The 13,713-nt window shown below is 43.1% G+C and overlaps 1 protein-coding gene across 1 annotated transcript in view; it reads right to left on the bottom strand.

Annotated features, from left to right (window-relative positions):
• Positions 1-13,713, bottom strand: part of ADGRD1 (adhesion G protein-coupled receptor D1) — a 398,243-nt gene that overhangs the window by 96,337 nt on the left and 288,193 nt on the right. Inside the window, exon 18 of the mRNA XM_038763906.1 lies at positions 5,015-5,168. Coding sequence (XP_038619834.1) covers positions 5,015-5,168 — 154 coding nt within the window. The remainder of the gene's footprint in view (positions 1-5,014; positions 5,169-13,713) is intronic.

The following is a 13,713-nucleotide window of genomic DNA, read 5'->3' as shown; positions in this document are numbered from 1 at the left end:
TCTGATATCTGTATCTGCCTGTGTGTCTGTCTGTGTATTTTGCTATGTATAACATAATTCATCTCCTTCTATGTTCTGGATCTCTCCCTCCTTCTCTCCTTGTCCTCCTATTTCTGTTCCCCTCTCTGCCCCTCTTCAAGTTACCCTCTCTCTATCTCTTCAACTTTCTTTCTTACTCCTCCCCTAGTTTCTTCTCTTCTTCTCCCTTTTTTCTCCACCCCTCCCTATCTCCCTTTCCCTCCCTGAGCCTCTATCTTACTGGCCCCTCAGTGCCTTTTTGGTCCCACTCCAAAGGTGGTCTCACTTTTTGTGCTCACAAAACTATGAACCCTTAAGTCTCAACAGGTAGTTAAATAGCATCAGGATCAGGGCAAAGGTGTGGCTCAGTGGAAAGAGCGCGGGCTTTGGAGTCAGAGGTCATGGGTTCAAATCCAGGCTCCACCAATTGTCAGCTGTGTGACTTTGGGCAAGTCACTTCACTTCTCTGGGCTTCAGTTCCCTCATCTGTAAAATGGGGATTAAGACTGTGAGCCCCCCGTGGAACAACTGGATCACTTTGGAACCTCCCCAGTGCTTAGAATAGTTCTTTGCACATAGTAAGCACTTAATAAATGCCATTATTATTATTATTAGAATGCCATTATTATTATTAGATTATTAGATTACTTAGTTGCTACTCAAAACTGTCATTAATCAAAGATGAAATTGATTAGCTTCAGCATCCATTTAAATAGTTACTTTTTCAACCTGAGCTGTGTCACAGGACCCTGCGAATCCAGAGAACAAATGTGAACATAAAGCCACATAATTATGGTGTGAGAAGGGCAGTGTGAATGACCGTAGGCCACTCTGCATCAAACAGCTGAGCATCTTTCTTACTTTGAAGCATTTTCAACCAAGTGAATTCCTGGACACCTACTCCCAGAACCTCTCTTCCTAACCCTCCTCAATGCAAGACATGCAAGCCAGCGCCTTAGTGGATGAGGTTGAGAAAGGCTACCCACTGCAAATTAGATACTCTTTGTTTCCCAAGTAAGAGGAACTAGAAATCATCATTATCTTTGGAAACAGCTGGCAAAAACCAAGATTTTTTTTTTAAAAAAAGGAGAAAAGAAGTTGATGAATGGAGCAGAAAGGTCACCCTGATGGAAGTAAATGAAGCAGAGGTGGTAATGCATATAATAATAATAATAATGGCTTTTATTAAGTGCTTACTATGTGCAAAGCACTGTTCTAAGCGCTGGGGAGGTTACAAGGTGATCAGGTTGTCCCTCGGGGGACTCACAGTCTTAATCCCCATTTTACAGATGAGGTAATTGAGGCACAGAGAAGTTAAGTGACTTGCCCAAAGTCACACAGCTGACAATTGGCAGAGCTGGGATTTGAACCCATGACCTCTGACTCCAAAACCCATGCTCTTTCCACTGAGCCACGCTGCTTCTCCTCTTTTAGACTGTGAGCCCACTGTTGGGCAGGGACTGTCTCTATATGTTGCCAATTTGTACTTCCCAAGCGCTTAGTACAGTGCTCTGCACACAGTAAGCGCTCAATAAATACGATTGATGATGATGATACAGCAGCATAGGGCACTAATGAATGGCACTCTCAGCATCACAGCCTCCAATGTTCCAGCCATATTCAATATTCCGATTATGACAGCAGTAAGTCTGGGTTACTTTAATATTTGGTTTGGATTCAACTTCTTAATTAACCCTCAGAGAAAGGCTAATTAATGTTTAAAGCATTTTCCAAAGTGCCCACAATGAGGCAGACAGTTTTCCTTTTGATATCTTTTTCAATTTGGTCCTAAAAAATTGATCTTTGTGGAGCACTTTTTCCCACGCATGCTGACCAAGATCAACAAGATACCCTCTGTTCAGAGGGAAGCGTTTTCAGTAAGGTAAGCACAGAAAATTCTCTCTCCCTTTTTTCCTCTGGTCAAAGATTATATTCAGAGTCCAAGTTGGAAAATTAGCACATTTTTCAGCTGTGGGTTGCAATCCAATTTCATGTCTTTAAGATCGATAATAACATCACTTGGCCCTTTGCAGGGGTTTTTAGGCAAAAATCTTAAAGCAATTGACAGGCTTCATGCTTTCCCTGAGAAGAACCTTTATGGCTGAGTCAACCTAGGGAAACCTAGGGAGAGCAGAGGATGTAATGTAAGCTCACAGAGGGCAGGAAATGTGTCTACCAACTCTGTTGCAGTGTACTCTCCCAAGCACTTAATGCAGTACTCTGCTCACAGTAAACACGCAATAAGTACCATTGATAGATGTGTGGGGGTAGAAGTACAAATGTAGCAGCGCATAGATAAGGGAAGCAGTATGGCCTAGGGGAAAGACCGTGGGCCAGAGAGACAGAAGAGCTAGGGTCTAATCCTGGCTCCATCACGTTCTTGCTGTGTGACTTTGGGCAAGTTACTTAACTTCTCTGGGCCTCAGTTTCCTTATCTGCTAAATGCGGATTCAGTACTTGTTTCGCCTCCAACTTAGACTGTGAATCCAATGTGGGACAGGAACTGTGTGTGACCTGCTTATCTTGTATCTACTCAAGTGCTTAGTACAGCACATAGTAATCATAATTATCATCATCATTATCTTTATTATTATCATCACTCATCATTACTATTATGAATATTTTATAATACTGTCATTCAGCCTGGGGGTGGCATGCCACCTTAGAAAGTGCTTAGAAAGGCTCTTCACCCCCCTTCTCAAAAATTTCATTACTATTATGAATATTTTATAATACTGTCATTCAGCCCGGGGGTGGCATGCCACCTGAGAAAGTGCTTAGAAAGGCACTTCACCCGCCTTCTCAAAAATCTCCAGTGGTTGTCTATGAAGCTCCATATCAAACAAAAACTCCTCACTATTGGCTTCAAAGCTCTCCATCACCTTGCCCGCTCTTACCTCACCTCCTTTCTCTCCCTCTACACCCCACACACTCTGCCCCTCTGGTGCTAACCTTCTCACTGTGTTTCGTTCTCACCTGTTCCATTGTTGACCCTTGGTTCATGTCCTACCTCTAGCTTGGAACCACCTCCCTCCTCAAATCTGCCAAACAATCACACTTCCCCTCATTCAAAGCCCTACTGATGGATCACTTACTCCAAGAGGCCTTCCTAGACTAATCCCCCCTTTTCCTCAGCTCCCCCTCCCCTCCATGTCACCCCAACCTGCTCCCTTGGCTCTACCCACCTCCCCACCCCACAGCATTTGTGTATATATGTACATATCATAATTCAATTTATTTATATTGAGGCCTGTTTACTTGTTTTGATGTGTATATATCTACAATTCTATTCATTTTTATTGACGCCTATTTACTCTTTTTAATGTCTGTCTCCCCATTATAGATTTTAATCCCGGTTTGGCACGGATCGTCTATTGCTGAATTGTACTTTCCAAGTACTTAGTACAGTGCTCTGCACACAGTAAGCACTCAAGAAATACAAATGGATGAAAGAATGAAATGAAAGCCATTTTCTACTAGGCAAAGGACTTTAGGGTATAGTTCTAACTATGGAAGATGCTAAAGAAGCAGTTTGGCCTAGTGGAAAAAGCACCAGTCTGGGAGTCAGGGGACCTGGGTTCTCATCCTGCTTATCTGCTGAGTGTCCTTAGGAAAGCTGCTTAACTTCCCTGTGCCTCAGTCCCCTTGTTTATAAAGTAGGGCTAAAGTCCCTGTTCTCATTCCTCTGTAGACTGTGAGCTCCATGTAGGAAAGAGACTGTGTCTAATCTGATTGAATTGGAGAAGCAGCATGGTGTAGTGGGTATTCATTCATTCATTCATTCAATCGTATTTATTGAGCACTTACTGTGTGCAGAGCACTGTACTAAGCACTTGGGAAGTACAAGTTGGCAACATAACTTGTGGGTAGACCACAGGACTGGGAGTCAGAAGGTAATGGGCTCTAATCCCTGCCCCACCATCTGCTTGCTGTGTGACCCTGGCCAAGTCACTTCATTTCTCTCTCTGTGCCTCAGTTATCTCATCTGTAAAATTGGAGTTGAGACTGTGAGCCCCACATGGGACAGGGGCTATGTCCAACTCGATTTGCTTGTTTCTACCCCAGTGCTTAGTACAATACCAGGCACATAATGAGCACTTAACAAATACTATCATTATAATTATTATTATTATTACCCCAGTGCTTACTATACTGCTTGGCCCATAATAAGTGCTTAACAACCAAAATTGTTGTTATTATAGGAACATAAGGATTAACACCCTCAGCAAATTGAGGCAAAGAAACAGCAACCACCTTCTCTTTCTGACCACTGCACAGTTTTCCCTGGTTATCTCTTCCCTTTTCCTTTGTCCAGGCTAAGATGAAGTAAATGCATCCGTGAATTTCAAAACCTCCCTGGGGAATCAGATTTCTGAAATGAGCAATGGCAAACTGATCTCTGCCATGGGCATGGGCTGCATATTTTTATTTCCAATTAATCCTAATAAAAATGACGTTTTCCAGCTCAAAGCATAGGAGAAATATGCTTATTTGCTCTGGACGTAAGGCAGCCTAAGAAAATTAAATATATTTGGAAACTATCAACAAATACCATGCCACATTTCCAAATGTCAAGATAAATACAATGTAAAACAAATGAAAAATTCCTGGTGTCAAATACCCGGTTCAAAAATCCACCCTGCAACACAGCATCCCAAATTCATTGAGATTCCCTGGGACGGCCAAAAAAATATGTTTCCTTGTTCATTCATCCATTCAATCATATTTATTGAGTGTTTACTGTGTGCAGAGCACTGTACTAAGTGCTTGGGAAGTACAAGTTGGCAACATATAGGGACAGTCCTTACTCAACTTGTTAAAACTGTTAAATGAATAAACAGATGTAAAAACAGTTAAATGCGTTGTGAACCAATTGTGTCACAAAGACTAGGCAGCCTCAGTCGGCCAATTGTTGCGTAGTTGTGTCATATACATTAGGGATGATAGAGATTTCTTTAGGGATGATAGAGGCAAAACAACAACAAACAGAACCTACCCCATCCTATCCCATAGTAGTAGAGGTGCTTGCTCTCTTCTGATCCGAACACCTTGATCACCATACTGTACAGATGCAATCCTTCCACTAGCATCCATGCAAAAGCACTCAGAAAGAAGAAGTGCAGGAGAACAGCCAGGATTTTGCAAGGAATCTATGATCGAAAGAAAGAGAAAAAAATTAAGTCTTCCACAATTAACTGACACTTCAGTCCGGAGAATTTTCTGTCCTTAAGAAAAACCATCTCTTCCCAAGGCATGATTAAGTGCCCACTAAATCCCCTCAAAATCAATTAAAAGCCAGACAATAATTACCAGCTGCCCTTTGAGGTTCATATTAAATAATAATAGTAATATCTGTTAAAGCATTTACTGTCATTTAAATGTTCCGCTGGCACCTTTTTCATGATATTTATTATGTGCTTACTATGTGCCGGACACTGTGCACATATTGAGCACTTATTGAGCACTTCCTGTGGGCATAGCACTATAGTAACCCCAAGGACTGTAACTTTCAGCTAGGGCTAGTCCATCATCTGTCCAGTTCTCTCTACAAGCAGCTGCGGTCCCTACTACAGCTCAATCAGCTTTGTGAGCGGGAGACACTCTGATATTTTGCTAAGGATCTGAGGAGCAGGAGAGAGTCTTGCCATTGGGTCGGAGGGAATGTAGCCATTTGCAAAAAGCTGGGAGATGGTGGTGGGTAGGACCTGATTGGAAACCATGGGGAAGGGAAGGAGGGAAAAATGCAGAGTGACTGTCATGGTAGTAATAATAATAATAATAACTGTGGTATTTGATAAGCGCTTACTATGTGCCAGACACTGAACTAAGTGTTGGGATGGATACAAGCAATATAGCAGCATGGCTCAGTGGAAAGAGCACGGGCTTTGGAGTCAGAGGTCTTGGGTTCAAATACCCACTCCGCCAATCGTCAGCTGTGTGACTTTGGGCAAGTCACTTCACTTTGGGCCTCAGTTCCCTCATCTGTAAAATGGGGATTAAGACTGTGAGCCCCCCATGGGACAACCTGATCACCTTGTAACCTCCCCTTGTGAGTGCTTTACACATAGTAAGCCCTTAATAAATGCCATTATTATTATTAATATTATTATTAAATAGTGTTGGAAACAGTCTCTATCCCACAGTCCTAATCCCCAGTTTACAGGTGAAGTAACTGAGGCACAGAGAAGTTAAGTGACATGCTTGAGGTCACACAGCAGATAAGTGGTGGAACCAGGATTAGATCTCAAGACCCTGTGACTCCCAGTCCATGCTCTATCCAATAGGCCTCACTGCTTACTATTCCTACTCCTTTCACTTTCCACAGCTAAGGTTTATTAGTTCATTTAAAACAAATGTAACTAAATCTTGGAAGCACTGGGGATTTGTTTTATCAGAAGACCCTTAAGAAGAACAAACTCCTGATAAGGAGTCAGAAGGCGCTTACAGAATAAGGATTGGTGGAACAATTTAAATCTTTGTCTGTCCAAGAGGATATAATATATGCAACTCTGCAGACATGTGGACTATACAGAAACTCATCAGAGGCACCAGAATTAATGAACAAGCCCTTGGGGTATAGAGACTTCAGTATTTAGAAAGAGACTTTTTTAGGTGGGGGAGAGGATGGTGCATGATTTGGCTCTCTCAATATTCTAGGCTGAAGCAGTTACAAGATTTTTTTCTAAAACACACTAATGAAGCATAATCCTTCCAGATGATCCCATTAAGCAGGGGTTCATGGAGTCTTAACTTCTTTGTGCCTCAGTTTCCTCATGATAAAACAATTGATAGAGAAACAGCATGGTGTAGTGGGTAGAGCACTGGCTGAGTGTCAGATGGTCATGGATTCTAATCCTGCCTCTGCTACTTGTCTGCTGTGAGGCCTTGGGCAAATCACTTCAATTCTCTAGGCCTCAGTTACTCACTTGTAAAATGGGAGTTGAGACTGTGAGCCGCATGTGGGATAGGGATTTTGTCCGATTTTCTTGTATCCACCCCAGTGCTTAGTTCTGTGCCTGGCACATAGTAAGTGCTTAAAAAATAACATAATTATTATTATTATTGATAATTTGTAGAAGCCAGAGTTTAATTAATTCCTAAGTACTTCAAAATTTCATTACAGATGATTAACTGACACCTTGCCAATGGAGCAGGCAAGACTAAATTCTCCTGGGGGGAAGGCGGTACACTAAGGAATGCACTATATAATTGGGGGAGGAGAGGGGAAAGCAGCTTCACGTAGAAGAGTAATTCAACTGTTCTGCCTAGAGGTTAATAAACTTGATAGGACACCCAGAAACATGAACAATTCAATGTTATATAAATCCCCGCTCTGGGGCAGCACTGCTATGGCAGCTTATGCAGAGGGGAGGATTTGACCCCCTAAGATTTTTTTACCACTGGATTTTCCATCAGAGTTGCAGTTGTACTGATGTACAAAGAACAGACAGCTCACTTACTGTTCTCACACATCTACAACCTTCCCTGCAACATAGTTTCCATGGAGGCCGGTAAATCAGTGTCAGAAGTGGGCAGGCTTCATTTAGTGCTGACATACACTTATTTTCTTTAGCCACAGTTCGGGTATCTTTCAAAGAAGTACAGGGAGAAGAACGGCCTAATAAGTGGGCTGTCGAATGTGAGAGAATTATTGACCAACTTCAGGGCTTGTTGGTCTGATGCTATTTTTGATCAGTCTGTGAATAAAGATTTTATCATCTTTAGAGCAAAAATTGAAGCTTCCCTCTGCGTGAGCAGAGTTTGCGCAGGTCAGTATCTGTCTGAAGCCCGTGAAAAGTCTCTCCAAATAGTATGATAGGATGTGGAAGGGCAAGCTACAGTCAAACAAAGATCCTAGGCCAAATATTTTTCCATGAACAACTTCTGTGGCATCAGGCCTGCTGTGGAGTCAGCTGGTTGCCATAAGGGAGAGGGTTAGACCAGTAAAGACCCAAGTTTTCTTCTCTCATAATAGTAGTCCCCAAGAAGCAGTATGGCCTAATAGACAGAGCATGGGCCTGGAAGATGGAGAACCTGCGGTTCTAATCCTCACTGTGCCAATTCCTCTAGACTGTAAGCTCGTTGTGGGCAGGGAATGTGTCTGTTATATTGTTATATTGTACCAAGTGCTTAGTACAGTGCTTCTCACACAGTAAGTGCTCAACAAATAACTGATTGAGCACTTGATTGAGCAATTGAACTGACTGAACTGATTGAGCAATTGAATCAGACTGATTGACTGACCTTTGGCAAGTCATTTAACTTCTCTGTGCCTCAGTTCCCTTATCTGCAAAATGGGGGATTAGATACCTGTTCTCTCTCCTACTGAGACTGTGTAGGCCATGTGGGGCCCAATTGTCTTGTGTTTGCCCAGTTCTTAGTACAGTGCTTGACACATATTAGAAAAGTGCTTCGCACAAAGTAAGCACATAACAAATGCCATCATTATTACATTAAGCATTTAACAAATACCACGATTTATTATTAGTCATATATATCAACACCCACTTACTCAGTTCACTAAACCAAGTACTTGGGAATTATGAAACCAGCATGAATCTCTTACTCCAATGGGAGGAGACAGACATGAGTATTTATAGAATAATCAAAATGAATAATTGAATGTAAGTGCTGTCGAGGGATATAAAGATAGCTGCCAATTTTATGGAGAAGTAGTGTGGCCTAATGGAAAGACCTCTGGCCCAAAGCTCTGTCATTTGCCAGCTATGTAGCCTTCAATGAGTTAATTTCTTTTTACCTCAGTTTCCTCATCTGTAAATTGGAGATGAAATACTTGTACTTCTTCCTGCTTGGACTGTGAGCCCCGTGAGGGACAGTCACAGTTTTCACTGTGATTACCTGGAATTTATCCCAACATTTATTAGAGTGCTTGGAATGTTATAAGTGTTTAACAAACCCAACAGTTATCATTGTTATCACAATAATTGTGATGTATGTTAAGCGCTATCTATTTGTCAGGCACAATTCTAAGAGTTGGGGTGGATGCAAGCAAGTCAGGTTGGACGCAGTCCTTGTCCCACGTGGGACTCACAGTTTCCCCATTTTACAGGTGCGGTAACTGAGGCCCAGAAAAGTGAAGTGACCTGCACAAGGTTACAGAAAAGTGGAGGAGCCAGGATTAGAATCCACATCCTGAATCCCAAGCCCGTGCTCTATCCATTAGGCCACACTGCTTCCCTACTGCATTCTCCCAAGTGCTTAATACAATGCTCTGCACAGAGAAAGTGCTCAATAAATACTACTGATTGCTTGAGGGTGGGGTGAATGAAGGATACAAATCCAAGTGTAAGGGGGATGCGGGAGGGAGAGGGAAAATGAGGGCTTAGTTGGGGAAGACCTCTTGGAGGAGATGTAATTTTAATAAGGCTTTGAAGGTGGGGAGATGGAACTGTTCAGAGGGTTGAGTGGTGCAAATGTGGGTAAAGTTATATAACCATAGGGAAGGCGGGATAGCACTGTGATGCTATAATACTTAAGGTGAGAACCATGCTGCTGCCATAGTCTTTTTAACAGTCTCATCATCATCATCATCATCATCATCATCGATCGTATTTATTGAGCGCTTACTGTGTGAAGAGCACTGTACTAAGCGCTTGGGAAGTACAATTTGGCAACATATAGAGACAGTCCCTACCCAACAGTGGGCTCCGTCTCCCAAAGGAATCATCGGCCTTCTTGGTTTACCTTTCTCTTATCTTGTCTATTGTTGCATCTCTGGCCAGGGTGCTGTCTCAGTAATATGATTCTGTGACAGCTTTGAGCTCCATGCTGCCAAAGTAGGATTTTGATGGCTGCTGTGCTTCTCCTCATGCAGGTAATATCCATCTCGGAGTTTTACATCATCATTCTAGATTGCCTGGTTAATTTGGTGAAGGTGTTTGCAATCATTGGCCTACTGTCTTCTTGGGTATGTGCTTCTAAGGCACAGTCATCTAGATAGAGCAGTTCATGGCTGTCTCTTGGGCTCTGGATGGGGCTTACAGCCTGTTGAATGGGAATAGTTTTCCAGAGGGCAGAAACATGTTCTATCTCATCTTGCCTGACTTTCCCATCACTTTAGACAGCACCACCATCCTCCCTGTCTCACAACCCAGTAATCTTGGCATTATCCTCCACTCCTCTCCCTCATTCAACCCACATATACGATCTGTCACCAAATCCTGTCGGTTCCACTGCTTGGAGAAGCAGAGTGGCTCAGTGGAAAGAGACCGGACTTTGGAGTCAGAGGTCATGGGTTCAAATCCCAGCTCCGCCAACTGTCAGCTGGGTGACTTTGTGCAAGTCACTTAACTTCTCTGTGCCTCAGTTACCTCATCTGGAAAATGTGGATTGACTGTGAGCGCCCCCCATGGGACAACCTGATTACCTTGTATCCCCCCAGTGCTTAGAATAGTGCTTTGCACATAGTAAACACTTAATAAATGCCATCATCATTATTATTATTCTCTGTGCCTCAGTTACCTCATCTGTAAAATGGGAATTGAAACTGTAAGCCCCCCGTGGGACAACCTGATCACCTTGTATCCCCCCAGCGCTTAGAATAGTGCTTTGCACATAATAAGTGCTTAATAAATGCCATTATTATTATTATTATTCTCTGTGCCTCAGTTACCTCATCTGTAAAATGGGGATTAAAACTGTGAGCCCCCCGTGGGACAACCTGATCACCTTGTATTCCCTCAGCGTTTAGAATAGTGCTTTGCACAGAGTAAGCACTTAATAAATGCCGCCATTATTATTATTATTATTCTCTGTGCCTCAGTTACCTCATCTGTAAAATGGGAATTAAAACTGTGAGCCCCCCGTGGGACAATCTTGTAATGTCCCCAGTCCTTAGAAGTGTTTTGCACATAGTAAGTGCTTAACAAATACCATCATTATTATTTATTATTATAATACCTTCACAGCATTTCTAGAATCTGCCCTTTTGTCTCCAAACTGCTACCATGTTAATCCAAGCATTTATCGTATCCCAAATGGATCAGCCTTCTTGCTGATGTCCCTGCCTTCAGTCTCTCCCCACTTCAGTCCATACTTCACTCTACTGCCTGGCTCACTTTTCTGCAAAACCATTCAGTCGACATTTCCCCACTCTGCAAGAACCTCCAGTGGTTACCCATCCAACACAAATTCCTTACCATAGGCTTTAAAGCACTCAATCACCTTGCCTCCTTCTACCTCACTGTTTTTCTACTACAGCCCATCCTGCACATTTCATTCCTCCAATGCCAATGTACTCACTGTACCTCAATCTCATCTATCACGCTGCTAATCCCTCGCCCACATCCTGCCTCTGCCCTGGAATAATAATAATAATAATAATAATGATGGCATTTATTAAGCACTTACTATGTGAAAAGCACTGTTCTAAGCACAGGGGAGGTTACAAGGTGATCAGGTTGTCCCACAGGGGGCTCACACTCTTAATCCCCATTTTACAGATGAGGTAACAGAGGCCCAGAGAAGTTAAGTGACTTGCCCAAAGTCACACAGCTAATTGGCGGAGCCTGGATTTGAACCCACGACCTCTGACTCCAAAGCCCGTGCTCTTTCCACTGAGCCAAGCTAGCTCTCTTCCTCCCTTCAAGGCCCTACTGAGAGCTCACCTCCTCCAGGAGGCCTTCCCAGACTGAGCCCCCTCCTTCCTCTCCCCCTCTCCATCCCCCCCACCTTACCTCCTTCCCTTCCCCACAGCACCTGTATATATGTATATATGTTTGTACATATTTATTACTCTTTATTTATTTATCTTACTTGTACATATCTATTCTATTTATTTTATTTTGTTAATATGTTTGGTTTTGTTCCCTGTCTCCCCCTTCTAGACTGTGAGCCCACTGTTGGGTAGGGACCATCTCTATATGTTGCCAACTTGTACTTCCCAAGCACTTAGTACAGGGCTCTGCACACAGTAAGCGCTCAATAAATACAATTGATTGATTGATTGAGCCATGCTGCTTCCCTCTTCATGTCCAACAGACAAATACTCTCCCCATCTTTAAAACCTTATTGAAGGCACACCTCCTCCAAGAGGCCTTCCCCAACTGGACCCTCGTTTCCTCTTCTCCCACTCCCTTTTTCATCGCACTTGGATTTGCAACCTTTATTCACCCCTCCCTCAGCCTCACATCACTTAGGTACCCAGATTCTCTAATAAACTTCTCAGGGCAGCCAGATATACTAAGCAGAACCCTGGAGCCTGGATTTACTGATGTGTCAAATGCTTTCATTGGGCCACCGTAAAATATAGAAAGTCCTTGAGGCTGTTCCCCACAATTTTCCTCTAAGTGACAGGATGTAAAGAACAAGTCCATTGAGCCACTGTGGCCTAAAGCCATTTTGTTATTTCAGGAACAGATGGTCAATGACATTCTTCAGAAACCAGTCCAGGAGAACACTGGCTAAGATATGGCCCATCAATCAAACAATGGTATTTATTGAGTGCTTAATGCATGCAGAGCACTGTACTAAGCGTTTGGAGAGTAGTGTACAATGGAGTGGCTGGACATGTTCCTTGCAGGGCCAGCAGTAGAGAGTGGTTTTCCAACTCTGTTATACTGTACTCTCCCAAGAGCTTAGTACAGTGCTCTGCACACAGTAAGTGCTCAATAAACATTATTGACTGATAAATGCCTTTGATAATTGCCACAGTCTGCTCTTTTCCCTTTCTTGAAGATGGGGATGATGGTGGCATCTTTGAGATCGGGTGACCTTTCAGAAGAGATAATCCTTCTCCTGCATATTTTACAGTCCACCACTCTCCTCACCTTTAAATCCCTTCATTCATTCATTCAATTGTATTTATTGAGCACTTACTGCAAGCACTTGGAAAGTACAATTCAGTGGTAGAGATAATCCCTGCACACACTAGGCTTACAGTCTAGAAGGGGGAGACGGACATCAAAACAGGTAAACAGGTATCATTATAAATAAATAGAATTATAGATATGTGCATATATACACAAGTGTTGTGGGGTGGGAAGGGGGGGTAGAGCAAAGGGAGTGTGTTGGGGTGATGCAGAGGGGAGGGGGAGCAGAGGAAAGGGGGGGCTTAGTCTGGGAAGGCCTCTTGGTGGAGGTGAGCCTTCAGTAGGGCTTTGAAGGGGGGAAGTGTGTTTGGCAGATTTGAGGAGGGAGGGTGTCCCAAGCCAGAGGTAGGACATGGGCCAGGGGTTGAAGGTGGGATAGGCGAGAACGAGGCACAATGAGAAGATTAGTGGCAGAGGGGTGGGGTATGCGGGCTGGGATGTAGAAGGAGAGAAGGGAGGTGAGGGAAGAGGGGGTGAGGTGATGGAGACCTCTGAAGCCAATAATAAGGAGTTTTTGTTTGATAGGCAATCACTGGAGATTTTTGAAGAGGGGGATGACATGCCTTCTAGAATCATATCTTCTCTAAGAGGCCTTCCGTGAATAAGCCTTCAATTCCCCTGCCAGCCCTTCCCTCTCTGTTGATGGTGAACTTGGCTGGTCCCTCTTAAACACTTTGATACTCAACCCAGGCCCAGAGCACTTATGTAAACATCCTTATACTTTACCATTTCACCTATCTATAGTTTATTTTAACGACTGTCTCCCCTTTTGTAGACTGTATACTCCTTATGGGCAGGGATTGCATCTTTCAGTTCTGTTGTACTGTATGTTCCAAAGTGTTCAGTAGAGTGCTCTGCAAACAGT

This window comes from Tachyglossus aculeatus, chromosome 21, assembly GCF_015852505.1.
Source record: "Tachyglossus aculeatus isolate mTacAcu1 chromosome 21, mTacAcu1.pri, whole genome shotgun sequence".
Taxonomy (NCBI): domain Eukaryota; kingdom Metazoa; phylum Chordata; class Mammalia; order Monotremata; family Tachyglossidae; genus Tachyglossus; species Tachyglossus aculeatus.
Note: the sequence above shows the minus strand (reverse complement) of the source record. Positions and strands in the feature narration are given on the sequence as shown.